Source organism: Danio rerio, chromosome 21, assembly GCF_049306965.1.
Source record: "Danio rerio strain Tuebingen ecotype United States chromosome 21, GRCz12tu, whole genome shotgun sequence".
Taxonomy (NCBI): Eukaryota; Metazoa; Chordata; class Actinopteri; order Cypriniformes; family Danionidae; genus Danio; species Danio rerio.
The window spans coordinates 38653270-38681259 of NC_133196.1; the positions used below are offsets into that span (position 1 = coordinate 38653270).

A 27990-nucleotide genomic window follows, 5' to 3' on the forward strand; every position below is an offset into this window, starting at 1 on the left:
TACATTCTTACAAAAATATTTATTTACATTACTTAAAAACCAAATGTAGATGTACCGTAAATATAAGTGTAGATGAAAACAACAACACAACACATAGTAAATTATAAATTCTGAAGGGATGACAACTTATTAAAGAAACATGATGCAAACTTAACATGAACAATTATAGATTATTTCCAGTTAAACACTACAAATGAAAGCTATTTCAGTAACCGATTAAAGGAGGCAGTGGTTTTGTTATGGAATGTCCTTGTTTGAACTTTTGAATCAAAAGTTGGAGTCTTCACATGGAATAGGTTTGAAGGTCACATCTTTACTTTCCTCCAGCAGAAGATCGTAGCGACACAGAGGCCTGGTGGAAAACAATTACAATTTAGAGTGGCATTTAGCTGAATGGAAACAAAAGACTAAACTTAACTTTGATGTTGTCAAGTATTTATTGGTCTTTGTATATAGTTTAGACAGTTTATTTAATTGTTATTTTTTTCAATCAAAGATTTTAATCAACACATTCAGAATACTCTATATTCAGGAATTTTATTACAATTTAAAATAAGTGTCTTTCTGTTTTATCATATTATAAAATTGCATTAATTTGTCTGACGGCAAAGCAGTTTACTGCCGTCATTATACAATGCGTTACAAATTGATGATGAAACGTGTGGATTTTTTTTGCAGGAATTTTGATTAATGTAAAAATAAATATAAAAGCTAATATATTTGTGCAGATTTCTTCATTATTCTTTGAAAAATATAATGAATGAATGCTGAAACTATTGTAATTGGGTTTTTTGATGATTTTAGAAAAGTACATAAATAAATGTCTATATTGTTAATTAATGCATTTTTGCAGAATGAATTGAAATTACTGACCCTAAACTAAAAAAATAAACTCAATACACTACCTGACAAAAGTCTTGTCGTCTATCCAAGTTTTAGGAACAACAAATAATAACTTGATTTCTAGTTGATAATTTGGTATCAGAAGTGGCTTAAATGAAAGGCAAAGGCCTCTAGATTACGCTTATTTTACCAACGTAAAATATGATTGTGTCTTAATTTTTAATTTTCAAAGGTCTAACTTTGCTTAGAAAAAAGTCTTGTCACTTAACAGAAATAATGTACAGTATAGAAGGCATGCTGCAGTGGAAGAAGAATTAATATTGTGTATGACTCCCATGAAATTGGACGACTGCATCCATACATCTCTGCAATGACTCAAATAACTAATCAATAAAGTCATCTGAAATGGCAAAGGAAGAGTTCTTGCAGAACCTCCAGAGTTCATCAAGATTCTTTGGATTCATTTTCAATGCCTCCTTCTTCATCTTACCCCAGACATGCTCAATAATGTTCATGTGTAGTGACTGAGCTGGACAATCCTGCAGCACTTTGATCCTCTTTGCTTTCAGGAACTTTGATGTGGAGGCTGAATTATGATAAGGAGCGCTATCCTGCTGAAGAATTGGCCCACTCTTGTGGTTTGTAATGTAATGGGCAGCAAAAATGTCTTGATACCTCAGGCTGTTGATGTTGCCATCCACTCTGACAATCTAACGTACTGAATGTAACCCCAAAACGTGGTTTTTCCTTCACCAAACTTGACTGATTTCTGTGAGAATCCATGCAGGTTCCATTAGGTCTTCTGCAGCATTTGTGATGATTGAGATGCAGTTCAACAGATAATTCATTGGGAAAATCGACCTCGCCACTCTTCCAAATGATCAACTAGATGTCAAAATATTATTTGTCGCTCTTACAACTGGGATCAGCGATAAGACTTTTGTCTTTTGTCAGGTAGTATATATATATATATATATATATATATATATATATATATATATATATATATATATATATATATATTGAAGATGATATCATATGATTTTCTCAAATTTGACAAACAGCTTATTGCAATCAAAACAACATTACCCTAAAATTCAAAAGAACTAATTTTTTTTCCTGTAATATCAAAACATTGCAAGCATAAATTGACAAGTGGTGGTGCTAGGAAGTTAAAGACTCCAAATTTTTGGTGCTTATAGATCAGATGTTTCTCTGTCAGTGTACATCGAAGATGATCTCATACAATTTTATACACACACAGTAGAAGTCGGAATCATGATGTTTAACAGAGCAAAGACATTTTCACAGCATGTCTGATCATATTTTTTCTTCTGGAGAATACCTTGTAGTTTTTTAAAAACATTTTAAGGTCAATATTATTAGTCTCTTTAAGCTATGTATTATTTCAATAGTCTACAGAACATACCATCGTTATACAAAAACTTGCCTAATTACCCTACCCTGCCTAGTTAACCTAATTAAGCTAGTGAAGCTTTTAATTGATAGATAGATAGATAGATAAAATCAGCAGAAGAGCAAAAAAACAGCAAAAAAAAAAGTAAAAGTTTTTTTTTTTACTTTATATGACGTAAATGACATTATATAGTGCAATCAAAACAACATTACCCTAAAAGTCAGAAGAAAAAATATTTTGTTTCTAGCCCGTAATATTTACACATTGTTAGCATAACATTTGGACAAGTGGTGGCGCCAGAGAGTTTGAATTAAAGGCTCCAAACTTGTGGTGCTCAAAGCTCAGATTCTCTGTCAGTCTATATTGTATAACTTGCATAACTAAGAACAACAACAATCAGGGTGCCAGTGATTAAATTAAAAAGCGAATCTTGTGGACACACCTGAGGTGGTTCTGTAGAGGAGTGAGGCGTATATGCAGAAGCCGCAGTTTCTTGCGTGGCCGCAGTCCTTTTCTGGGGCAGAACTTCAGTGTAATCTTTTTAACAGGCTGAATGTCTCTCTCAAACTGAGCCAGGACAGAGGTCTCCTGAAACCTCTCGAACTTTAAGGATTTACTGGAATAAAGATGAGAAACATTAGCATGAGACCAAACTACAAACCTGGAACTAGCCTTTAAAGTGATAGTTCACCCCCAAAATCTAAATGTGCACAATGTTTACTCACCCTCAAGTGGTTACAAATATTCATGAGTTTCTTTTATTTTTTTTGTTGTTGTTGAAAGATATTGTGAAGAATGTAAGAAACCTATAGCCTTTGTCATCTATAGTCAATGGCTACTGGTTTGTATCATTTTTCAAAATAGCTTTTTTTGTGTTCAACCGATAAAAAAAAACTCAAACATGATTGTAACAAGCAAAGAGTAAATGATGACAGAATTTAGATTTTTGGCTGAACTATCCCTTTAATGAACTAATGACTTTACACTTCCATGGACTTACTGATTGAGTTCGACTTGTGTCTCTTCAGTTCCATTGGATAATTTAATTGTCAAATATCCCCAGTGGGTTTTCTGGTTCCACGATACGATATCAACCTTGTAACCAACCTCTGGTGGAGTAAAAGATGAAATATTTAGAGGTGGCTTTACACAAATCCATAATCACCCAAATCCACAGCATGCCGTTTGTGTTAGAACACTAACAATAATGTGACAAGCTGCACACTGCAAAACATGTTTGCCTTGTTTCTGGTCCACATATCTAAACATTCTTAAATCAAATCAGACAAGCAAAATAATATTGAGTTTTTCCTCAAAACATAATCTACCAATGGGGGAAGCAAAATAATCTTGTTTTCACTTAAAAAAAAAAAAAAAAAAAAAAGGAGGGCCGGTGTCCTACTGAGTTTAGCTCTAACTTGCTTCAACACACCTGCCAGGAAGTTTCTAGTATATCTAGTATGAGCTTGATTAGCTGGTTCAGGTGTGTTTGAATAGGGTTGGAGCTAAACTCTCCAGAGACACTGGCACTCGAGGGCCGAGTTTGGAGACCCTTGTTTTAGGGAAAACATCACTTAATTTTCACATATTATTTATGGAAACAAGACAATATTGTTTTACAAGTCTAAAAATTGCTTATTGATTTTTAGATATTTGGACTGGAAACAAGAAAAAATGCAAAAGTAAAAAATAAGCTTTTTAATTTATTTAAAAAATACTCAACTTCAGGTCAAAATAAAATGTTTTATTTATTTGTATATGAATTTTTTTGTGCTTAACTTTGAATTTATTTGATCGAAATACAATAAAATAGTAAAGTAAAAAAGTAAAAACTATGGAATTTGATTAGAAATATTTTGCTGTAATATACAATATATTTATAAAACTACAAATAAAACCTAAAAAGTACATTTGAGGTAATATTATGGACCCTGGCTACTAATATGTACCTTTTGAAAAGGTACTACCCCAGAGACAGCTCCTGTACCTTAATTTCTGAGAGTGTAGATATACTTGTCCCAGATGTGAACATCAGTTTCTCATGATTTTCGGGAAAAAATGTTGAGTTGCAAATAATAGTAAAAGGATCTTATTTGAGCAATAAATCAGCACAATGGAATAATTTCAGAAGTATGATGTGACACTGAAAACTAGAGAAATAAAATCAGGAGATATATAAAAAAAAAAAAAAAAAAAAAAAAAAAAATTATATATATATATATATATATATATATATATATATATATATATATATATATATATATATATATATATATATATATATATATATATATATATATATATATATATATATATATATAATGTTAATTTATAATAAAAAGTACTATATTAAATATTACTACATATAAAATTGCATAATTTTATATTTGTAATAATATTTTACAATAACTAATTTTTAGCAAAAATTATTTCAGGATTAAGCATGAGAGTCTTGAAAACATAAAAAATAAGTAATTCTTTCGAAATATGAATAATGTCACCATATTATCATAAAAAAAAAAAATGATATTTTTAAAATAAATTTTCCTAGATGACATAAGAAACATTTGGGTCAAATTCTTAAACTTAAAGAGGACCTATTATGCTCCTTTTTACAGATATAAAATAAGTCTCTGATGTCCCTAGAGTGTGTATGTGATGTGTTTAGATCAAAATACCCCATAAATAATGTTTTAGAGTTCTTTGAATTTCCGCTTTAAGGCTTTGATCCACATTTTGCCTTTTTGGTTTCCATCGCTTTCAATTTAAATGAGATTGCACCTCTAGACCCATTTCGAAAATGCCTACATGTTAGCAGCAGATTCAAAATGGCCAAGATCCTCGCTGCCGTCTGTAACCCCAATGACGTACTAGACCAGGTCCACTACATGGTAGACATTGTACCGCTCACCAAGGTAACGCCTATACTACCGTGACGGTAGGGTTTAGGGTAGGGGGAGGTGGAGGTGATCGTCCATTATGTAATGGACATGGTCCAGTATGTCATCAAGCTGCAGGATGCAGAGAGGACTGTCTCAACATGGCTGCTTCTCACTCAGGGATGTCTATGCTAATAATAGTCACTATTGGGCGAGGCTTACTCCCTCTGATGACACATGCAAAGGGAGAATGTCAATCAAAGAGTTTCTGCAGACTGTTTTAATGAAGTGTGATTATGAAAAAATTGAATTTAGTCATTTTTACCATTAGATGCTGGCAAAATTAACACACTGTTTCCACACAACTGTATTTAAAATGATGTTTAAAGTGATTTTTGCATAACATGTCCCCTTTAATACAGATTAAGAAATGATAACTGATAATTTAAAAAAATTAACTGAAAATGTAATGTTGAAATATAAAAGATTCTCACTGCAGAACGGAGAAGCTTTATTCGTTTGAAAATATGTCCTTGTTTGTTCAAGCTGCACCAGGGTGTCCCTCCAGCGTACAGAATCATAACCTACAAAAGAATGCAATGAAATGATAAATATAAAGAGTAAAGTAAAGAGTAAAGAGTAAAGAACTTTTATTGTCATTGTAGTTGTACAACGAAATTTGTTTGGTAACTCACAGAGACCAGCAGCAACATAAAAAGAGAGAAAAACAAACAATAGACATAATACTAAAATATAAGACATAATACTAAAATATATAAAAACCAACAATAGACATAATACTAAAAATATAAGATGTAAGATAAAAATATACTAAATGTAATGAAATTAATTTTGAAATCAGATTTCACTCAGTGTTGGCAGTTTACCAAAAATAGGGCATCCGGCTGACTTAAATTTCCCACAATCCATGCACGTCCCGTCTTGGAAGTCAGTGTAGGATTCACAGGGGTAGGCAATAATGGGACAGGAGCCGTTCACGGAACTCATATAGAGAAACACTGACCTCTGGTGGTCACACTTAAAATACTCGGATCCTGTCAGAGATAACAGAGAAAATTAACAACAGCAACAAGATAAAGAAGAATGAGGTATTTGGGCGTATAAAAGGTGCACAAATCTGTAGCATATAAAAATATTTATTCCAAACTTGTTTGAAACATAGGCAACGCAGTGGCGCAGTGGGTAGCACAATCACCATAACAAGAAGGTTGCTGGTTCGAGCCTCGGCTAGGTCAGTTGGCATTTCTGTGTGGAGTTTGCATGTTCTCCCCGTGTCGGCGTGGGTTTCCTTTGGGTGGGCCGGTTTCCCCCACAAGTCCAAAGACATGTGCTGTAGGTGAATTGAGAAAGCTAATTTGTATGTGTGTGAATGAGTGTGTATGGCTGTTTTCCAGTGATCGGTTGCAGCTGGAAGGGCAGCCACTGCATAAAACATATGCTGGATAAGTTGTTGGTTCATTTTTCTGTGGTGACCCCAGATTAATAAAGGGACTTAGCCTAAAAGTAAATGAATGAATGTATTTTTAAAACCTTTAGGTAAGTGTGTTATAGCAGGATTGGAACTCTGCAGGGCTACGTTTGACACCTCTGGGTTAGGAGAGTTGGACTTGTGAACAAACAATTCCAGTTTTGAGGATTTGAAGGGATTGTAGGAGGGGGACTAAATAACCAGCACACTCTTTCACCCATAATAGCATGACTGAGGTGAGTTCCTTGAGCAAGGCACTGAACCCCCAACTACTTTGTGTGTGTGTGTGTGAGGCACTTTGGATAAAAGAATCTGCTACATGGATAAAAATGTAAAATGAATGATATATAAATTAATAATAATGTGTCTGGCTGAAATAGCAAAAAATAAAACAGTTAAACCTGGCAACACATAGTTTTGGGTGCATGACATAGAAGTGCGTGACACAAATTGTGTAAAAAGGTCAGTGAAAGGTGGAAATGTTTATTAGCTATTTCGGCAACATGTGGTTCTTTCCATGCAAATTTCATGTAGGAAAATGAGCCTTGTTACACAGGAAAACACGTAAAGCAGGTTCTTGAACCTGAAAAGAACAAATAATGAAATGGCCAGCCCAGAGCCCTGAACCAAACCTTAATGTAAATATTTGAAAAGTCTTTGATGATCAAGTTATTGTTAACAAGCCAAGTCAGTAAATTGTGCAAGCGGCTGAAAGAAGAGGTGACCAAGATCACACCAGAGCAATTTGAGGGACTTGTGATATCCTGCGGCAGCAGATGTGCTGAAGTCATACAAAGCAAAGGCCAGAACACTTCCTCTTAATTTTTGAATGCTTGTAACTTACATAAAAGTTAGTTGCAAACGTTTTCTGCTTTAATTATTGCTATTACATTATTGTTCTTTTTTAAATATCTCAACTGATATGCAATTAAGTTTTTTCTACTGTACTTCTGTATATGAAGCTCATGAATAAAGAACTGATCTTTTACCCATGCTAGAATAACTTCAAATAGCACTAAGCAGTGACTTATAAAAATCTAGATAATTGTTTGTATTGTTGAGTAGTAGTCTTGCTGCATTTACACCAGACGCAGATTAAGCATCAAGCGTGATGGATTTACATATTCAGTCAATGCAAAGACACGAATGGACATCCTGCGGCGTGATACGTGTGAATGAGGAAGCGAGAATAATACGATTCACGTGAATGAAGCGGTGCAAGCCTGTCGCTCTGGGTGGCGACCTCCTGCAAATGCAGGTCTGTGTAGGTCTATAGCACGGCGAATACAACTGGACTCTGAGTGAGTTGAGAGGATCACGTGAGCTCTACTGGTGCTCCTATTGGCTGTTGCTCAACAAAGTTGCTCGTCAATTGCATAAAGTTGAAGGATTCTCAACTTTGTCGCATCGGTTGACACGCCCACCTGATCGCCAACGTAAACAGGTCGCCAGAAGTTGTTCACTCTCCATTGAAATGAACTGTTAACCAATCAGGAGCTTGCTCTTGTAGGGACGTGTGTGTGGTGAGGGGGCGGGGCCAGGAGAACTGCCGCCAGACACCTCCACAGGGCTTCCAACACATCATCGCATCTCTCAGCTAGTTGAGGACCGAGTGGCGAGTGGCAGTTGGCCATCAACTTTATTACAGCGTGATTATGTTGTTGGTGTCCCCAGGGGAAATCTTCTTGGCACCAGACAACAGTTCATCAAACTGGGCTTGGCTCAGTCTGAAGCACCACTGAAAGCCTCCATCATCGAGGTATAGTTTCTGGAATAGTTGATGAACTCACAGAGCTGGGTACACCCAAAAAGGATCTAGTAGACCCAGAAACAGTGCCGAACAAATCTACTCTGTTTTTCAGTATTTATAAAGCACAGGTACTCCCTCAATAAAATGTTAGCAAGAAAGCTAGAGTCACCTGACAGGAGGCCTGCTCATGATGTGAATCCGCGTCTTCTAATGTAAAGTGAATTTGACAAGCGTATAAAGCGACTATTTACTCATGTATATCGGAATTTATTCGAGCGTGAACACAGCATTGAACAGCTACATTGCAGAGTGAATACAAATGTTTATAAACTCTTTCGTCAACATGTTCTTCATTACATGCCCTTTTCATGTAGCAAAACGAGCCTTGTGACAGGAAAACATACAAAGCACTTTCCTAAAACTGAAAACAATGAAATAATGAAATGTCCAGCCTACAGCCCTGAACTAAACCTAACTGAAAACCTCTGGAATCTCTGAAAATTTTACTCTTATTTTGACAAGCACTTTAACATGATAATGTATGGAGTACTAGGTTACATTCATTACTTTTAGAAAATGCTAATAAAATGGTAAAAAGCTGACCTGATAGGATGGTTTTAGGACATCCTGGCTGATCTGCCCCTCCATTAGCGTAGTAGTCGATGTGACCCAGAAGATTTCGATAGCCTAATGCTACAGAAAAAAGCAAATATTTAAATTTAGACTTTTATTTTGAATGAAACAAAAAGTGTGGTCATGTAAATTGCGGTGTAGATTCCTGAAGAGAATCAAGACCCCAACCTTAAAGGGATAGTTCACCCAAAAATGAAAATTTACTTGCCATTTACTCACCTCAACTGGTTCCAAGTTAAATTTTTTTTTGTTTTTTACTATTGAACGCAAAATAAGATATGAAAATACAATGAAAGTCAATGGTTACTGATTTCCAAATTATATAAATTATCTTCTTCGTTTAACAGAAGAAAGAAAGTCAAACAGGTTTGTGACAAGGAAAGGGTGAATAAACAATGGAATAATTTTATGTTTTGGGTGAACTTTCCCTTTAAGATCAAAGTCAATCATTTGTGAGGTGAATGTACCATCCATGTCTGTGTGTAGGGCTTCCACAAACAGGGCATCAGAAGGGTCTAAACGGTCCTCAGGGGGCCGACCGTTGAACTCTGGCCCTGCTGGATCCAGTGCTAATTAAAACAGAAGACACATTTCCATTGAAGATAATTTCATAAACAAACACTGAGATTTTTTTTATTTACTAAAAGGAGTAGAAAAATCAAAGAATCTAACCTGTTATTCTACCAATTTCACCATTAAAGTTGGCCCCAGTGAATCCTGAAATGTGGGCTCCCAGACTGACACCTATCATGTGTATAGAGCTGAGATTGGCCCCATTGTCCTAAAAATATTGTTGTAAAAAACAATCAGTTACTTTATACATGAATATGTCAGAAAACTACAGAAAATGAATGATTAGAATGTGAAATCTATGTCTGAGCAAGTTAATGATTAACACACCACTATAAAACTTCTGCATGGTTCACCTGTGCACAGACAAACCTACTGCCTTGTCAAGACTGATTGGAAGCAATACCTGTATGTGCGCAATATGATTTTAAGCAATCGCAAAATTAAAAATTTGTTATTTTTAATTGCATGCTAAAGTCCTTGTTGTGAATGATTAAATCCTGGCTTTTTAAAGATTATATAAATGGATTAAATCAAGTCTCTGTCTATTTATTTATTTACCTTTATTGGGGGTACAGTAATTTACAACATGAGGTTAAAACAATGTTAATATTTTTATTTTATTTTTGCATTTAATTCTATGTGTACAAAGTATTTTAGATTTTTCAGGTGGCATCCAAATTTCAGAGACATATAGCTGGTATTATAAATTAAAACCTAATATTGTGGGCATTTATGTGCTGAAATAAAAATGTCCCTGATAGTATCCCTACTTAGTATCCCTATTTTTGGCTGACCTATTCATTTCTGGTAAACTGACCTAGACCTATCTATAGTCTACATCTATAGACCTAGACATACACTTTTCCGTATTAGGTCCCAGGGTTGACAGTGCATTTCAAAGCACATACCAAGCTTGAAAACAAAGGAATTGTCTGTAGACCTCAGAGACAGGAATATCTCAAGGGACAAGGCGTGTGTGATTAGCGAGTGATAGATTAGCACACATGGACACCTGATTCACATGGGGCCTCAGCATCAATACTTGATAGAGGGCGTGTCTGAAGTTTGGTCTGACGTGATCATCATAGCAGCGTCATCTAATAAAATTAGTTCGCAATTGGTTACTATCTGAGATGGGGTATTTGCATAAAGCAAGCTGATGCTTCCATTGGCGCTTGAAAAGTTGAGAAAGTTCCAACTTCTGAAGCGAGCAAAGCCATTGAAGCAGCGGCAATGGACCCACAATTCAGTTTGGCAACACTCGACGACACCCATTCAAAATGTAAATGGGCCACTACTGTCACCCTACAACCTGTGGAAACATTTACGGTAGAGGTCTACGGGGGACACATTTTTTAGTCCCGCTCCCACCTGCCCCTGTGAGGTTTTATTCCGCATCGACTGCTCCCGCCATATATTCAGCCTTTGTTCAATTCAATTCAATTCAGCTTTATTTGTATAGCGCTTTTACAATGTAGATTGTGTCAAAGCAGCTTCACATAAATGGTCATAGTAACTGGAACATTGTAGTTCAGTTTTTAGTGTTTAAGTTCAGTTTAGTTTAGCTCAGTTCAGTGTGATTTATAATCATTACTGAGAGTTCAAACACTGAAGAGCAAATTCATCGATCCGTAGCTCTACCAATCCTGAACCATGCGAGCCAGTGGCGACAGCTCTCTGCCCCCTCCCCACTTAGAATAATTTTATACCTGACCCGACTGTTCCCGCTAAATTTAGATATGGCTTTCAAAATCTCACGTTTAAAATTGGTTACCACCAAAAGAGAGAGATAACAGATAAAACTGTAGGTCGCACCCAAAACCCAGACTTTCGATCCGCTTCAAATCGCATGTACAGAATCAGTCTGGGAAACAGCGTCTATTTTTCACTATAGAACGTGTCAGCAGACAGTCACGCACCGCTATATGAATGTTTTGAGGATTGCATAGGAGGGGCGATGGCACCTGTAATAAAAATATGGGCTGTTTCTCAATATGCGTTCTTCAGCGGTCTTGCGTCCTCGTGTTCTCGTGCAACGTCATCATCAGCTGCCCAAGTTCAGTTCCAATACTCAATACCGCAAGTACGGAGGACGCGTGAAACTTCCCGGATGTGATCTTGATATAGAGGATGCAACAATGCAGACTTGAGCACCGAACTCGCTCTGGAAGTCCCAGAAGTCATTGCGACTGGAGTTGGGAAGCGCTGCATTTTATTTAGATTTATTATTAAAGTTCAGAGATATCACTTATTTACCTCAGGAGTTTCCCTAAATGAAACGGTGAAAATAAACATTAACATGAATATCTTAATAAAGGAATAAACACATTAAGGGTGTTTGTTTGCTGAAATTCGTATTAAAACCAGTTTTATTTATATTGTGCAGAGTATATTTATAATGTTTTCATGCAAAGTATATATTTTGAAGAGGGGGAAAACAATAAATGGTTGTATGACTGCTGTAATGTTTAAATAATTTCTATTTAAAACGCGTGAAGGTCACGTGACCATCAGGAAGAACGCAGCATCCCATTTTTCAAAGGACGCATTCTCTGCCCTAGCGGTCTCCTGAGGTCGTTCTTTGGAGGACACCTAGCAAGACCGGTCTCCACAAGAACGCAAGTCCAATCTCTGCGTTCTTGGAATTGAGAAACAGCCATTTATTTCAAAGTGTTTTCATGCCTAAATAAAACGAAAGCACAGAACAGATTCACATTTAAGAGCAAGGGGTGGCCCCTGGTGGTTTGGCGGTATGGGTTCGATAAAGAGGAGAATCGGCTCTTTAATGTTTATTACCACCCTTCAGAGAAAGACTAAAAAACGGGAGAAATACAGGAAAATCCCTTTACGGGATGGTAGCGAAATAAAACCGTAAAATTCGGGAGAATCCCTGGAAAAACCGGGGGGTTGACAGGTATAATAAAGGGTAAAACACGAAAAAGACTCTTATCAGACTTGCCTGATGTAGATTTCCTAACAGTAAACTGACCGTTTTCTAATGCAAGCTGAAGGACAGCACATCTTCACTTTGCTCTCCCAAGCCCGCTCTGAAGATCGTTATGCAGATGATGCACGCACAGACTGTGCAAAAAAAAGCATGTGCAGAAAGCACTGATCATGCGTTCATCATGTGTAACTGGCTGTACCGGTGCTCAATAAGAATGAGAAAACATTATTATGAGTATTGTTAGCTCGCCCGCCTGCTCCTGTTCAAATTACGGCAGAGTTACCAACCGCTATCGTGTTTTATTTGGAATGCAGACCTCTAATTTATGGTTAAATATTTAAATCAAATTATTGTAGTATGAACAAAGTAATTATGACAAACTATAGATTATTTAAAAGCTTAAAATGTAGAGTCCGAATTTTCATAAATATAACTAAGCAACAGTTATTCAATAGAGTCATAAAGCATTACTTTGCTACAGCAATCCACATGTAAACATTTTGTTTAGAAGTTTTAACTTGCCTTTTAAAAGCTACATTTAAATTAAATACCTCCAAACTGCCCATACTACTTTCGAATTTTATGTCTGCTTTACAAAAGTCAACCATATGAAACAATACATTTCACACAGTTTTTTAAAAACATAGGAGGTGCCCTTATATGGTCAACAATGGAAACTGGGATCATCTGGTGGTCATATCTTTTGGCCAAACAAAATCTTACTGAAGCTTAGTATTTTTCAAATTTAGAATGTAATTTGTTCAGATATTTATTTCTGTCAATTTTAGGCTAAAAATGTTTCATAAAATACATATTTTATGTATTATAAAACATACATTTGTTGTTTTGTCAATTTCCTGAACGTGTGCATAACTTTAACAGTTTTACTACTTTAACTAATTTTTACCATTAAATTATTGAAAATGTTTTACTTAAGCTTCAATCAGACAAATATCTTCTTTAAAACAAACCAAGATTAAATCTGTGCACCAAAATGTTGCCAATCACTGAACATGTTATTTCCATGTTTCAAGAGTTCGCCCTTAGCTGATGATTTATTATGGAGTGTGTTTAGCATGTTGTCCCGGGTGAGAGCCCTGAGCTCGTGAGATCCTCGAGCCTGGGGCTCCCCCCGATGCAGGGAGAGGGGAGAGGGGAGTCCGAATTCAGGTAGGTCTCGACAACTCCCCTGCTTGATAATGTTGGAGGTGGATTATAATACTATGAAGTGTCTACGCTATCAATTTAGATTTGTCAATTTACTCATGTTACATGTTTTTCGTCTGTGGGAGGAAACCGGAGAGTCCGGTGAAAACCCACACAAACACAGAGATAAAAGGTAGTGTCTGAGCTGGTGACAATCTTGCTGTGTGGCCGTGGTGCTAACCAATAGGCCTCCGTGCTGCCCTGACAAGGAAATGGGAGGAGTTGGGGTGGAAGGGGGGATTCTTCAAGACGAAGATGGCTGAGGTAAGATACTTTGGTTATTTATATTGGTTAAATAGTGGTCTGATTGGTAAATCAGTGTTAGCTAATGTGGACCAGGTGTTATCAATCATAAAAGCGTGCTCCTCTCGAAATTAGTTTATAAATAAACTTCACTTATGTTCAAAAAGATGGTGCAACAATTAAGGGCTTAATTAACATGAAGTGACAAACACATTTGTTGTCCTATCATTTTTAAAGTGTTTGCCATTTCAAACACATATTCATGACTTTTATGAAAAACATCATGCATCTTTTATTTATAAAAAAAAAGTTTTTGTTTACCTTCATTTTTTGGATGAGGTCCGTAAGATTATTAGCCACCTTGCGTGTATTTTTCACAACTTGCCAGTAGTTCATGTTGGTTGCTCCACGATTCCAATCCACCACGATAACATTCATATCGCGGCGGTTCAGAAGGAACTCCACAAATTGTTTCATCCAAACAGGGGGTGAGCCGGTGGGCCGGTAACCATGGATGAGGAAGGTGGTAACAGAGCTGACGTTGAATTGGGAATTACTGAAGGGCTCCTGGTGAGAAAGCAGCTGACCGCAGGACGGATCAGCTCGTGTGTAAAGCAGCAGTCTAACTTTCAAAGATGTACCAGCGAGGGAGTCTTTAAAGTTAAGGTCTGTCATCTCTTCACATTCCTGAGCTTTAGGGAGAAAGAAAACAATTTTTTAATGAAAAGTAAATAATAAAAAACTAAAGTTTTCACATTATCATTTGTACTGTATACTTTTTATCAAGTTTTACTGTACAAAATGTTGGGTTCCACACAATTCCTTCATGTTGTCCCAACACAAATTGATTAAGTAAATTAACCATTTTTACTAATTTAAGTGGATTGAACTAAATAATTTTGAATTAAAACGATTAAGCTTTTCCCCCAAACATCTAAAGAATGGATTTGATTGATTTTAAATTAGTTGTTTGAACAAGCAGCAAAAATATTTTTGAGTGTTATTTGATAAATAGGACATTCACTATCAGGTTTATTTCTAAACATTCTGGCATCCTAGATGAATTTCAGGATTTTTACTTACTTACTTACTTTTAATTACTTTTACTTACTTATTTACTTGTAGAATAAAAACATTACCCTGCAAAAAGAGTTATTGTTTCTTATTTCCAGTCAAATATCTAAAAATTCTTGAATGAAAAAGTTATTTTTAGACCTGTTGAAATTGAGTTTGTCCTTAAAACAAGCAAAAAATAAAAAAAATAAAAAATTTGCCAATGGGGTAAGAAAATTATATTTTTTAAAAAGTGAAAACAAGATTATTTGGCTTACACTATATGCAGATTATTTAGCTTGCTTTGAGGAAAATTCACTTCATTTTGACATTATTTCTAGAAACAAGACGAAAAATTTTGATCATCTAGAAAATGCTTCTTGATTTAAGAAATGTTAAATATTTGGACTAAAAACAAGACAAACACTCCAAGTGTAAAGTATTTTTTGCCGTTTTATATGCATTTTTTTAAATTCTTTTTTATTAAACATTTTGATTTTGAACAAAGCCTAAGATCCACCCAACAAAATAGTTTTTAAATAAAATACTTTTTAAAAAGCCTCCTCGGTGACAGCTTTTGAATATATTTCTTAAAGTGTTTGTAAGCGAAAGTTTACCCCAAAGTTTTAAATTTGTTATCATTTAGGCCAGGGGTTTTCAAACTTTTTCAGCTGAGGGCCCCTTTGTGTAGGGCGAATTCTTTCGGGGACCCCCAAAAAATAAATATCACGCCACCCCCTCAAATTAACAACTGTACTTAATTTTTTAAAATTGTATTATTCAATACATTTAAATTATTATATATTATTCAATCAATTTTTATTATTTACTATCTGGATAAATTTTTGTAAGATGTTAGTTGAGTTGACATGGTTTCAGTGCTTCAATCTATTGAACAAATCTTCATGCGCAGTGTTTATTGTGGTCTTCTCTCACTGGATTCCATCAAGCCATATTTTGTGTTCAAGTCATCACGTTTACACAGTTTTTTATGCCATTTTTATGCTTTTTTTCTGCCTATGACTACAAAATAAAACGCATATAACTGCTAATCAAAACTACATCAAAAGTAGTTCAGTCTCTCTCTGGGGTGGGAGTGCGTCTATCCGTATCGAAAATGTGTTCACAACCACAGCAAGAGTGTAAAAGTACACCCATTTCCACAGAAAAACAACATAACAAAAGCCTTGCCCACTTGGCAACACTAAGTCTCTGCAGAACAGTTATGGGACTTTCCAAATCAGAACTTGAGACCATAATGAAATGGTTTTATCTAATTCACCCGCCTTAAGACTCACAAGAGTCTTCTAGGTAAGCGTGTTGAGGTTAAAAAAATTGCAGGACAGTCTCTTCATAGGAGTGGTAATGGACATCCCTAATCTGCCAATGGCTAGAAGTGGTCTAGCTTACAGTCTTACTTTCCATCTAAACACAGTAATGATTTGGGGTCCGTTCTTCGTACGTGGATTACTCAGTTAACTGGATTTGGATATTGATGATTTGACACAATCCAGGATCGTTTCGTTCTTCAAAGCTGATCCGAGAGTTGTTGTCAAAGCAACAGTTCTGCTAGCTCAAACCTGATCGGGAGCAGGTTCAATTCATATAAACAGGATTAGATCGGCTCAGTTCAAGCAAAGATTATACAGAAAGTATGTTCCGAATTCTGATATTTTCTTCCAGTAGTAGTTATATACACTTGGGAAAATAGTAAATATTTTTTTAACTATATATATATATATATATATATATATATATATATATATATATATATATATATATATGTTATAGTTATTAATAAAATAAATAAAGCTATACATATTAATAAAACTTATGCAATCTGTACTCTAGAAATGAAAGTACAAAGACTGTCACCTGGTGGTGCAAAGAGAAAACATTGAAAAACTTTTTAGATCGCTTTAGTACAAATTGTGTATAATAGAAATGCAGAATATGTGACTTTTTCAAAAAATCAATAATACATTTATGCAGTCACAAACATGTTTTGATAGTTAATAAGCCAGTGATTTGATGCTTCACAAAAGTTGCAGATGCCTTTACCAATATCAAAATGCTTTTGTAAACAACCAGTTATTCTTTACACCGATTAAAAAAACGGCTACTATAAAAAATTTTTTTTCTAAATGTAGAACTAAATACACTGATATGCATTGAAATACATGATGAATACTCTTGACACATGAAAGTGTAAAGCCTGCAGCTCACAACAAATGTGTAAGGTTATTGCGTGTCTTATTGAACAAACCTTTTACTGCTTATTTTATGTAATTTTGCTCACATGGATAATTGAATATTAATCAGATGATATCATTACGCTGCTGTGCCGTCAGCCAATCGTCGCATTGCTGATCATGATTTTGAGGATCGATAGATCAGTCCTTTACAACACATGCAGCGATCTCAGATCAGTTTATCCAGACATTCTAATCTTATTTGCGAACTTGTTTGAAGAACCAAATTAGCGAGAGCTCAGTTACCAAGATTAAAAGATCCAGGATCTGCCAAATCATCTTAGATCATTTAAGTGAGGTACGAAGAACGGACCCCAGGTCAAATTAAACAGCATGACAGCTTAAATTAACAATAAACAAAACAGTTGATCTAACTTAAATACAATATAAAATAGAAATAGAAATTGGGAGATTAAGTGACTGTGAGAACATATTAAAATAATATATACACCTATAATTAAACCACAGAAAGCGGATTTCTACATTTTCATTTGGAGCAAACTGTTAAACAGAGCATCTACCACTCAAGAATGAGAGATAATTGATCTACTTTCACTTTCGCTCTTGTGGATAGGGAAATCTTTACGCACAAACATCAATTAGTCTATAAATAATTAATTGTGTTTGTTAAGCGCAAATATTCTTTTCAAAACTATTTCTAAATTCAGTTCTAATTTCCAGCAAACGAATAAATGAACAATAATAACGAAGTGTGGTCAAAAAACTGAGTTATCTCCTAAAGCACAAGCTGTGCCCCATATGGTCTAAAACCTGCAGGTTGGCAAATCTAAGCTTGTTTTTAATAAAGCAAATATAAATATGGATATAATAAATAATACTGCTAATAATAACATTATACAAAAGCAAATTGCTATGAATGAACTGAAAAAGCCTCCCGAGATGAAGAAGACATAAAAGCAGTGGTTTTTCATATTTATGTGGGCTAGAAATTAATATGTTTTGTAATATTTTAATCCTTTATATCCTATATATATACATATATATATATATATATATATATATATATATATATATATATATATATCCTTAATATTTTTTTTTTCATATGTAAAGATATTTGCCTATTGCTCTCTTGTGCATATTAAGCAGTGTGTAAGCGAGGCGCAACTCTGCGCTGGAGTTTAGACCGGGTTTGTTTTGGTCTAATGAAAAATCTATTTTAGTTTCTCAAAATAGCAACGCGTCAGCAATGCACCTCAGAACGCCTATGGGCGCACATATGAGCGCAAATGCATTTGCTATTTAAACAGCTTAGCGCAATGCCTCAAAATGACTCTTGCGCCAAGCTGAAACTAGCAAAACACTATTGCGCCGCGCCTTGCGCCACATTGCGCCGGCTGTATGATAGGGCCCAATATGTTTAACACTGAGTAACAAGATGCGAGTGCAGAGGGCCCGGTAAGCCATGCTTGTACATTACTGATAGAACACATGTGTTAGAACCGAGCGGCAACCTCCCGCTCTCCCTCGTGAAGCCAATACAGAAGTACATGAAACTGCAATTCATCGACTCGCATATGGAGGCTGGCTCCAAAAACTCCAGGGGCCCTATCATACACCCGGCGCAATGTGGCGCAAGGAGCGACACAATTGTTGTTTGCTAGTTTCAGCTCGGCACAAGAGTCGTTTTGAGCCACGCTGTTTAAATAGCAAATGCATTTGTGCTCATATGTGCGCCCATAGGCGTTCTGGTCTAAAAAGGAAGGCGTGTTGAGGCGCAAATATAAATATAAAAGATAAAAACATTACAAAACATTATTTTCTAGCCTACATAAATATAAAAGCCATACTTTCATGCCTTCTTTATCTCGGGGGCCTTTTTCAGTTTATTTGTGACAATTTGCTTTTGTATAATGTTATCATTATTAGCAGTATTATTTATTATATCCATATTTATATTTGTTTTATTAAAAACAAGCTTAGATTTGCCCACCTGTCAGGCTTCAGACTATATGGGGCACAGCATGCGTTTTAGGATATAACTCAGTTTTTTTACCACACTTCGTTATTATTGTTCATTTATTCGTTTGCTGGAAATTAGAACTGAATTTAGAAATAGTTTTGAAACAAATCTTTGCGCTTAAACTAAATTAATTATTTATATGTTAATTGATGTCTGTGCGTACAATGTTTCCCTATCCACGATAGCGAAAGTAGATAATGAGAGGCTTTATCTCTCATTCTCGCGTTGCAGATGCTCTGTTTAACTGTTTTCTTGCTAGTGAAATGCTCAGTTTTTCCACTTACAAAGTCGTCATGTAAATAGCAAATGCACTATGGCGTGACACAACTGGCTCTTAAAGGAAATGGGAGATGAGACTCTGATTGGTTTATTCTCAAAACACAACTATAACTCATTAAGAAAATAAACTCCACCCTTGTAGACCATGCGCCACGGCACAAAGTGGATTTTTCCGTCCTTATATTAGCAAAAGTGGATTCTGACACGCCCTGAATGCGTTTGCGCACGGATCGTCAAAATAGAGCCCCAGATGTTCACTGACTGCATAGCTAAAATGGCCAATTTTACAGATGAAAACATGTTTACAGCCCGGTACAAAAAGGTTTTGGTGTATATCGCTAATATTACCCTTCATGACACCTGTGAGGGGGGTGATTTTTTTTTTTATCTCATCCATTTAGTTTTTATTAAGTTCTATTAGGTCTGCATAATTTAATGACTGGTCGCAGTTATATCATTATAGGTGATTAGCCACTAAACTCGGCATATACATTGTATTTTTGTTTTGTTTTATATGGATTTACACAGTCAGTTGCCTTTTAGAATTATTTCCTAAAATTATTAGATAATATGGCATGCAGTGTGCAGTAAATTGTGCTCAAAAACCATTCACATGGCCTCCATTTAAATTGAGTGAAATTATATACTTATATACTATCTCTATAAACGTATTTGTTTTATTTAAGATCATTCGTCATTTATAATGACCTTTAGACCTGTAATGCACTCCAGAATCAGACAGATTGATTAGCTGTAGGCTCTAGAACAGTCATGGGAAACGTTGTCATACAGTGTTATGCCTGGATTTCATAAATAATCTTGCATTTACTAACACAGACTATATTTGAAGTGTTTAGAAGTAATTAGCCTTTATAGACTAGACGATGGTTGGTGCAATGACGTGCGAACAACATAGCGATGGTTGGCCACGCCTACCTGTAGCTTCATTTCCACTCTTCAGAAATCTATGGGTGACATCACTGATACTATGTCTTTTACAGTGTGTTTGAAAACGCAACATTCTGTAGTGCATTTAGTTATTATTTAAAGGGTCATGATACCCTCCACTTTCGGTTCAAGTCTACCTCAGAATTTTTTCAAAAGACGCATCATAATGGGTGTGGAGCTCTGCAAGCAAAGGGCAGGAGTGGGCGTGGCCAGCAGGGGAGAAGGAGGGGAGGGAACAACTGTTGTCAGTTAGCTCACAAAATGAGACAAACCGTGAGGAGTCCCATGATTTTATAGTCTATAAAGTTAAAATGCAAAGAAATAAACATTTATTTAAAGCCCTGCTACATTTGTTATTCGTAATTTCATATACAAATAACCACAATTCATATCACTGTAAAGATAATTGTGTTCATATAAACACTACAAATCAGCACTTTTCCCTCAATCCCCGGGTCTAAATCATAGGTCTGAATCCAGACTCAGTGCAGCAGGTCTCTTGCCTGGTCTATTTTAAAATATAACACTGTTGGTAATCTAGAGGATTTAGGCAAACACAGCAGCACAGAAATGAGTCTAAATGTGAACGAACCGTTGATAAAATACAACATCCGCCATTCTCAAATTATCGTACTGCTCTCCTGACAAAAATGCTTGCTGGACACATACAGCTTTGCATAAAGCTTTTGCTGATCCCTGACAGGATCAATGGGAAAAACATGCAACAAACCCCGTGAATCATTTAAACAACCCTTCATGAACAGCTAAATACTGTATGCCGTGGATCCGTGTCTCACAGCTTGGCACTGGCAGGTCTGTCTAGTCTTCGGAAAGCACGTGCTTCCATGAATATTAAGCAGGCTCTTCTCATAGGATAAGAAAACTCCGCTATGAATAATAATAAGAAACTGATGATGATCATCTTTGCATTTGCAGTTCTACGCTATGTTGATTTTGATCCTGCTCCAAAAATCATTTTAAACCTGAAATTAGCTGACAAAAGCTCAAAATTATCCACTTTTTCCCCACAATAAAAGCTAACAGGTGCTAACATTGTCTTAACTGATGCTCAACACACACAAATCTGTTAAAATCTCAAAAAAAAAAACTACTCAAAGGTTTCGTGAGCCTTTAAGGCCATTTGGCAATTTTAGTCATCATAAAGTATCCTTTTTCCATTTCCTCATCTCTCACATAAATTCTAAACAGTTAAACAAGCCATTGCGTGTTGATTTTTCATCTCATTGGACACTTTTATTTCTTCCACATTGTACATGTTTGCTGCAAAAAAAATGATTTATTAGTTTTAAAATTATTAGATTTGCTTTATTTTACATAAAAAACTTAATAATAAAGTGTTGTTAAGTGTTGTTAAGTGTTGTTAATTCCGTTCATTGTTTTCTGTTTTTTTCATAAAGAGAACAGTTAAAGTATCAAACCGATGTTGTTGCCAGTGGTGTAGTGGTTAGTGCGTCGAGACATGCACTCCAGTGCTCATGGTGACGTGAGTTTGATTCCTGCCTCGCGATCCTATGCCGATCCTTCCCCTCTTCCTATTTCCTGTTTCTGTCAATACTCTATACTGTCCTGTCCATTAAAAGGTGAAAAGTACAGAACCGATAAGTGGTATCAATAAAAGTGGAAATACCGTTAAAACCTTAACGATACCCATCCCTAGTTACAGTAATTTGAGAATTTGTAATTTATTACTTTACACCACTGATGGCCACTATTTATCAATTAGTATCATTCATTCAATTTCTTCAGCTTAATCACTTATTTATCAGGGGTCGCCACAGCAGAACGAACCATCAACTATTCCAGCATTTTTTACACAGCGGATGCCCTTCCAGAGAACATGCAAACTCCACACAGAAATGCCAACTGGCCAAGCTAGGACTCAAACCAGCTACCTTCTCGCTGTGAGGCGACAGTGCTAACCACTGAGCCACCATGCAGCCCTCAAAAATTATCACAGTTTTACCGAATAAATAAAAAAAAATAGCTGGGTTCCCCACAATTTGTGTTGGGACAACACAAAGGAATTAAGTGAACTTGTTAGTTGTTACACATTTAAGTGGACTGAACAAACCAGTTAAGTTGCCCCCCCCCAAAAAAAAAAACTCAAGAATTGTGTTGTTTCAGCTCATTTTAAATAAGTAGTTTGAACAAACACCAAACATATTTTTGAGTGTACCATAAATGTATTACACTATGTCTTCTGAAAGGAAAAAAGCAAAAGAATGAGTGCAAAAAATAGACATGCATGTTTTTTATTGTGTGTGTATTTACAGGACAAGCATGAATAATGCTGCATTTGTGATGCCCTTTAACATTTTTAAGAGAACTTTAACACAGGCAGTGAGTGAAATAGAAACTGGGACTATGTCATGGTTACTGTCTCATGGTGTTATAAGCCACAGTGGTTAACCACAAAGAAGAGCACACATTTCAGAGAATGCCAATGGGTTGTTCAAAGAACACATCATTTAGTTTTTATAGAAACTGGAAAAGCAAACAATGGAGTAAATGTGAATTTGAGTGCATTAGGTGCAACGTTACCTCTGTGTGTGTCAAACAACATCAGTGTGACATATAAGATCCCCCAAATTATTTTCCTGTAGATCTGCAAAAGACAAAAACACAGCAGATTTCACACCCTAGAAAAAGTGACAAATGTTTTTATACTGCAGTGAAGCATGGTTTCACAGTTAGTTGCACCCATTTTTCTTGTAAAAGCAAGCATCACATATTTTGCTCAAATCGAAACCACAAGTTTCCAATTCACCCCATTAAACTGTACACTCCCATACTGTCATGCTTTTTTTGTTATTTTCATTTTTATAAACTCTTTGTTGTCAATTTATTTTTGTGTATATATGAGATTCACTTCTACTTAAAATAAATGGAAATGGTACATCTTGTTTAGGCGACTGGCTGGAATTAAATACAATTTTGAAGTATTAATTGCAACAAATTCTTGTTTTGTTTAAAGCAACAATCTTTCTACATCGTAATTGTTTTAATATGCATCAAATTTTGCCTACATTTTTTATTTATTTATTTATTTTTGCATTTTGAAGAATTGCATTATAATTATGTAAATAACAATAATTAAAAAGACTATGTTTTCTATCCTTGGTTGTATGTAACCCTAATTATTCCCTCCAGGATTTTGTCTATTTTTACTGCTATACGTTTTTAAAATAGCGGTTACAAAATCCATCATTTTAGGTCACAAATATTTTGTAAATAGTCCCTCCAATAACCTTGGGGACTGCATGGTGAAGGAGATTTTTTAAATAACACAATGGGGCACTTTAAGCAAAATTATTTGCTAAATTTCAGTATCATTATACAATCTACACTCTCAGAAATAAAGGTACAGGAGCTGTCACTGGGGCAGAACCTTTTCAAAATATACATATTTGTACCCAAAGAGTTCACAGTGGTACCTCAAAGGTGCATATTAGTGCCCAAATGTACCTAAAAACTTTTGAGTGACCATTATTGACCCTCCAGGTATAAATATGTACCTTCTGAGAGTGTAAAGAAATAAAGGTACAAAATCTGTCTGTGTATAAAATCTGTGTATAAAAGTGCTAGCTCACCTAAAAATCATAATTGTCATTGTTTATAGGTTACTCATCATCCAATATTTCCAAACCTGACTGAGTTTCTTCCAGTTTTACAAAGTGGAAGATATACTGAAGAATGCTGGGAAAAAAACAGCCATTGCTAGGGCGTAGATTGGCATAGATGAAGGGGACGTGTCCCCACCAATATACACCAATTACTGAAAAGTCCCAATAATTTAATCAACTTCAAAATAAAGTAATGCTCCGTCAACTCTTAACCTACAACAACGTTCATCGTTCACCGTAATACTATTAAACAAGGCTGTGCAATTAATCAAAATTCAGTTTCAATTTGGGCCTCCATGATTATAAAAAAAAACAAAAAAAAACAAAAAACAATAATCAGTATAAAACAGTAAATTGCATCACACACCTCTTTAAATTTCTCATACCTCCTCAAAGTCTGACTGAATTAAGATCATGTAAATTGACTTTTGCAGCATGGGATAGGACGTTATTTGTATTATTAAGTGTTTATTTTATATTATTATGTACTTTATTCATGTTTTTAAAAGCGTGAAACAGACTTTGTGCCCTTCAATGCATGTGCTCTATTTGGATGTATGTCCCCACCAATGTCAAGAGCGCATCTACGCCCTTAAGCTATTGACTTCCTTTGCCTTTTTTGTTATGGTTGCCAACAGCTGCTTTTCCCCCCAACAATCTTTAAAATGTTGTCTTTTTGTGTTAAATAAAAGAAAGAAATTCACAAAACTTTAAAGCCACTTAAATGGGAGTAAATGATGAGGAAATTTAAATTTTTGTGTAAACTATACCTAACAGCAAGTATAATCAGAGTTGCAAGGACTGTGAAATCTAACTGCTAATCAAAACTACACCAAAAGTAGCTCAGTCACTCTCAATGATTTTTCTTTTGTTTTAAGCAATGATCTTTCCACAACGTAATTGTTTTAATGATCAAATTTTGCCCTCCTTTTTTTTTCTTTTTTTTGCATATTAGGCAAACAATTGTCATCTCAATGAAAGTAAAACCTAAAAATCAGTTCCCTGGTAATGTCTACAGTATGTACTGACAGAATAACTTTTTCAGAATTTAAAATATAAAAAACATGCATCATAAAAAATGCTTGGTTACACATAATCGATTTGTGATGAGACTACGTGAAGGGATTAATTTAACGTAAAAAATAAAGAATTGTGTTGTTTAAGCTCATTTCGAATAGATAGTTTAAACAAAATGTCACTTTTTAAATATGCGAGGAACAGATTTAGGAGATTAAACAGATTAAACCCAGAAATTATTCACACTTTACTTATCTCTTAATTTTGTTGAACACTATATATACATATATACATATACACACACACACACACACACACACATATATGTATGTGTGTGTGTGTGTGTGTGTGTGTGTGTATATATATATATATATATATATATATATATGTATGTATATATATATACACATACATGCATATATATATACATACATACATACATACATACATACATATACATACACACACACACACACACACACACACACACACACATATATACATATGTATATATGTATATATATATATATATATATACATATACATATGTATATGTATATATGTATACACACACACACATATACATATATATATATATATATATATATATATATATATATATATATATATATATATATATATATACATATACATATATATATATATATATACATATATATATATATATATACATATATATATATATATATATATATATATATATATATATATATATATATATATATATATATATATATATATATATATATAGTGGCATATATAGCGGCTCATTTTAATTCTGCCGAAGGCATTCAGAATATGTGTGCTACCCAAATAATAAGTCTCTGAGAACGGGTTTCTCAAGCCAGGTGGCGCATTAAAGCAGGGGCTCATCTTCTGTTTCCAAAATGCATCCCAAACTGCTTGAGAAATTGTTCAACTATGATAATTGTTGATGAAAATAAATGATGTTCAATAAGATGTATTTGTGTTTACTAATAATAAACGTTTTTTCAGTTAAACATGAATTTTGAACTGTAGGCGTACATAAGCTCCAAACAGCGATTTTTTTGATTACTTTAATCCGACTAAAGTCATAACTGAACTAAACAGAAATGGAATTAAGACATGCGGAGTCTGCAAAAAATAGTGAAGGTATTGAAGTAAACACCACAATCAAACTATTAGCTACCGTCATGTAGGACTTTTCGCCATATTTTCCGACAAGATCCACACACGCGGCTGTCAGTAAAGGACCGCGCGCACACACACACAAATCACAAAATGCAGAAGTTTTCTTCTTTCCATTTGGCGTGCATTATTAAATTTCATAACACCCCACCAGTTCTTACTCCTTATTTGTGTTTAATACCCCAGTTTGTCACGGGGACATGAATGAAAAGTTCATGAGTTAAAGTGAAACAGTCGAACTGCAGTTAAAGTCAGGCAACCTGCTGATTTGATTCAGAAGGGCACTTTTTTTGTCAAACGGCTCACCGGTCAGGTATACATCCGCGCAAAAAAATCAAGATGAAAGTCACCATAGCTCCCAACCCAACTTTGAGAATAGATTAAGAGTGACATATTTTTATTTTATCATGCAATGAAAGTCTCGGGTAATGCAAATAACAGCCCACTACTACCACTAATATATATATAAAGAGTTTAGATGCAAAAACCTTTAAGTGCTATATGAAATTTTCATCTAAAACTAGCATTTTCCTCAAACTGTTGCGTGTAGTTCCAGTAATTGTACTCTCAGCGCAAAGAATTGGCAGTTTTTAATCCCCTTTAAAGTGAAATAACTGAACATAAATAAAGGGGCTGAGAAAAACAAATTTTAGAGGAAAATTTCACATTGCACTTTGAGGTTTTTGCATCTGAACTCTTCACAAGAAAGTTGGGAAACTGTAACCATTGATTTATATAGTTTTTTTCTACAATAGATATCAGTGGTTACAGGCTTCTTCAAAATATAATTTTTTTGTGTGTTCATCACAATAAAGAAACTCAATAAGACTTAAAACCACTTGAGGGGGAGTAAACAGTGAGTGAACTTTCATTTTTGGGGTGAACTACCCCTTTAATGGCAGACATACAAAATAAGATTTGCACAGCATTAAAGCTATTGAAGTCAAATAAAATACACACCACTGCACAATGAACTTAAACAAACAGTCTGTTTATTTTAGAGGCTCGTTGTCAGATTGTGTACATTTTAAAGACTCTAAAGCTACAACTGAGTTGGTTTTATATTCACATATTCAGACTTTCTCCTTAATAGTATCATTCCAGAAAATTATTCTTTTAATACATTTTTAAAAAGAAAATTATATTAGCAGCCAATGGCTACCAAACATTGTTCACAGTCAAATAAATAATGCTAATGTTGTTTTGAAGTCATACTTGCGCGTGATTTCAGACCTAATGTTCAAAGTACCATGGTAAACAATATAAGTAGCATGTCACAAGCTGCCACTGAAGGAATGTGCAAATATACAACCAACTTTACCCCAACCTAAAAGAAGACAAACTGGTTTTATCCTGTTGCTATAGGAGTGGTATAAAAGTGTTCTCACACAACTTGAACATATAACTTTTACATTAACTGTGTCTTCAGTTAAAACAATAGTACATAGGCACTGAATTAAAAAACCTTCTAATGTAGACAGACCCACAAACATAAACCAGCAGTCATGTACCCATTAGACATAAAACATGTATAAACAATCAAACAACAGAAGTTATAACTATCTACAACAAGGAATTCCATACAAGAATAGAAGAGACAGCTTACCATGTTGGAGGAGCAATCATTTACATCTGACGGTAA

General features: G+C 35.0%; 1 protein-coding gene across 1 annotated transcript; it reads right to left on the reverse strand.

Annotated features, from left to right (window-relative positions):
• On the reverse strand, positions 1–27985 carry lipia (lipase, member Ia). Its single transcript, NM_001003499.1, is given in 11 exon segments — positions 1–352; positions 2703–2876; positions 3261–3369; positions 5634–5723; positions 6027–6194; positions 8982–9071; positions 9479–9580; positions 9684–9792; positions 14302–14672; positions 23059–23122; positions 27955–27985. Coding segments are annotated over 11 exon segments (1365 nt in total). The 5' UTR covers positions 27958–27985; the 3' UTR covers positions 1–267.
• Between the last annotated feature and the right edge of the window lie 5 nt (positions 27986–27990).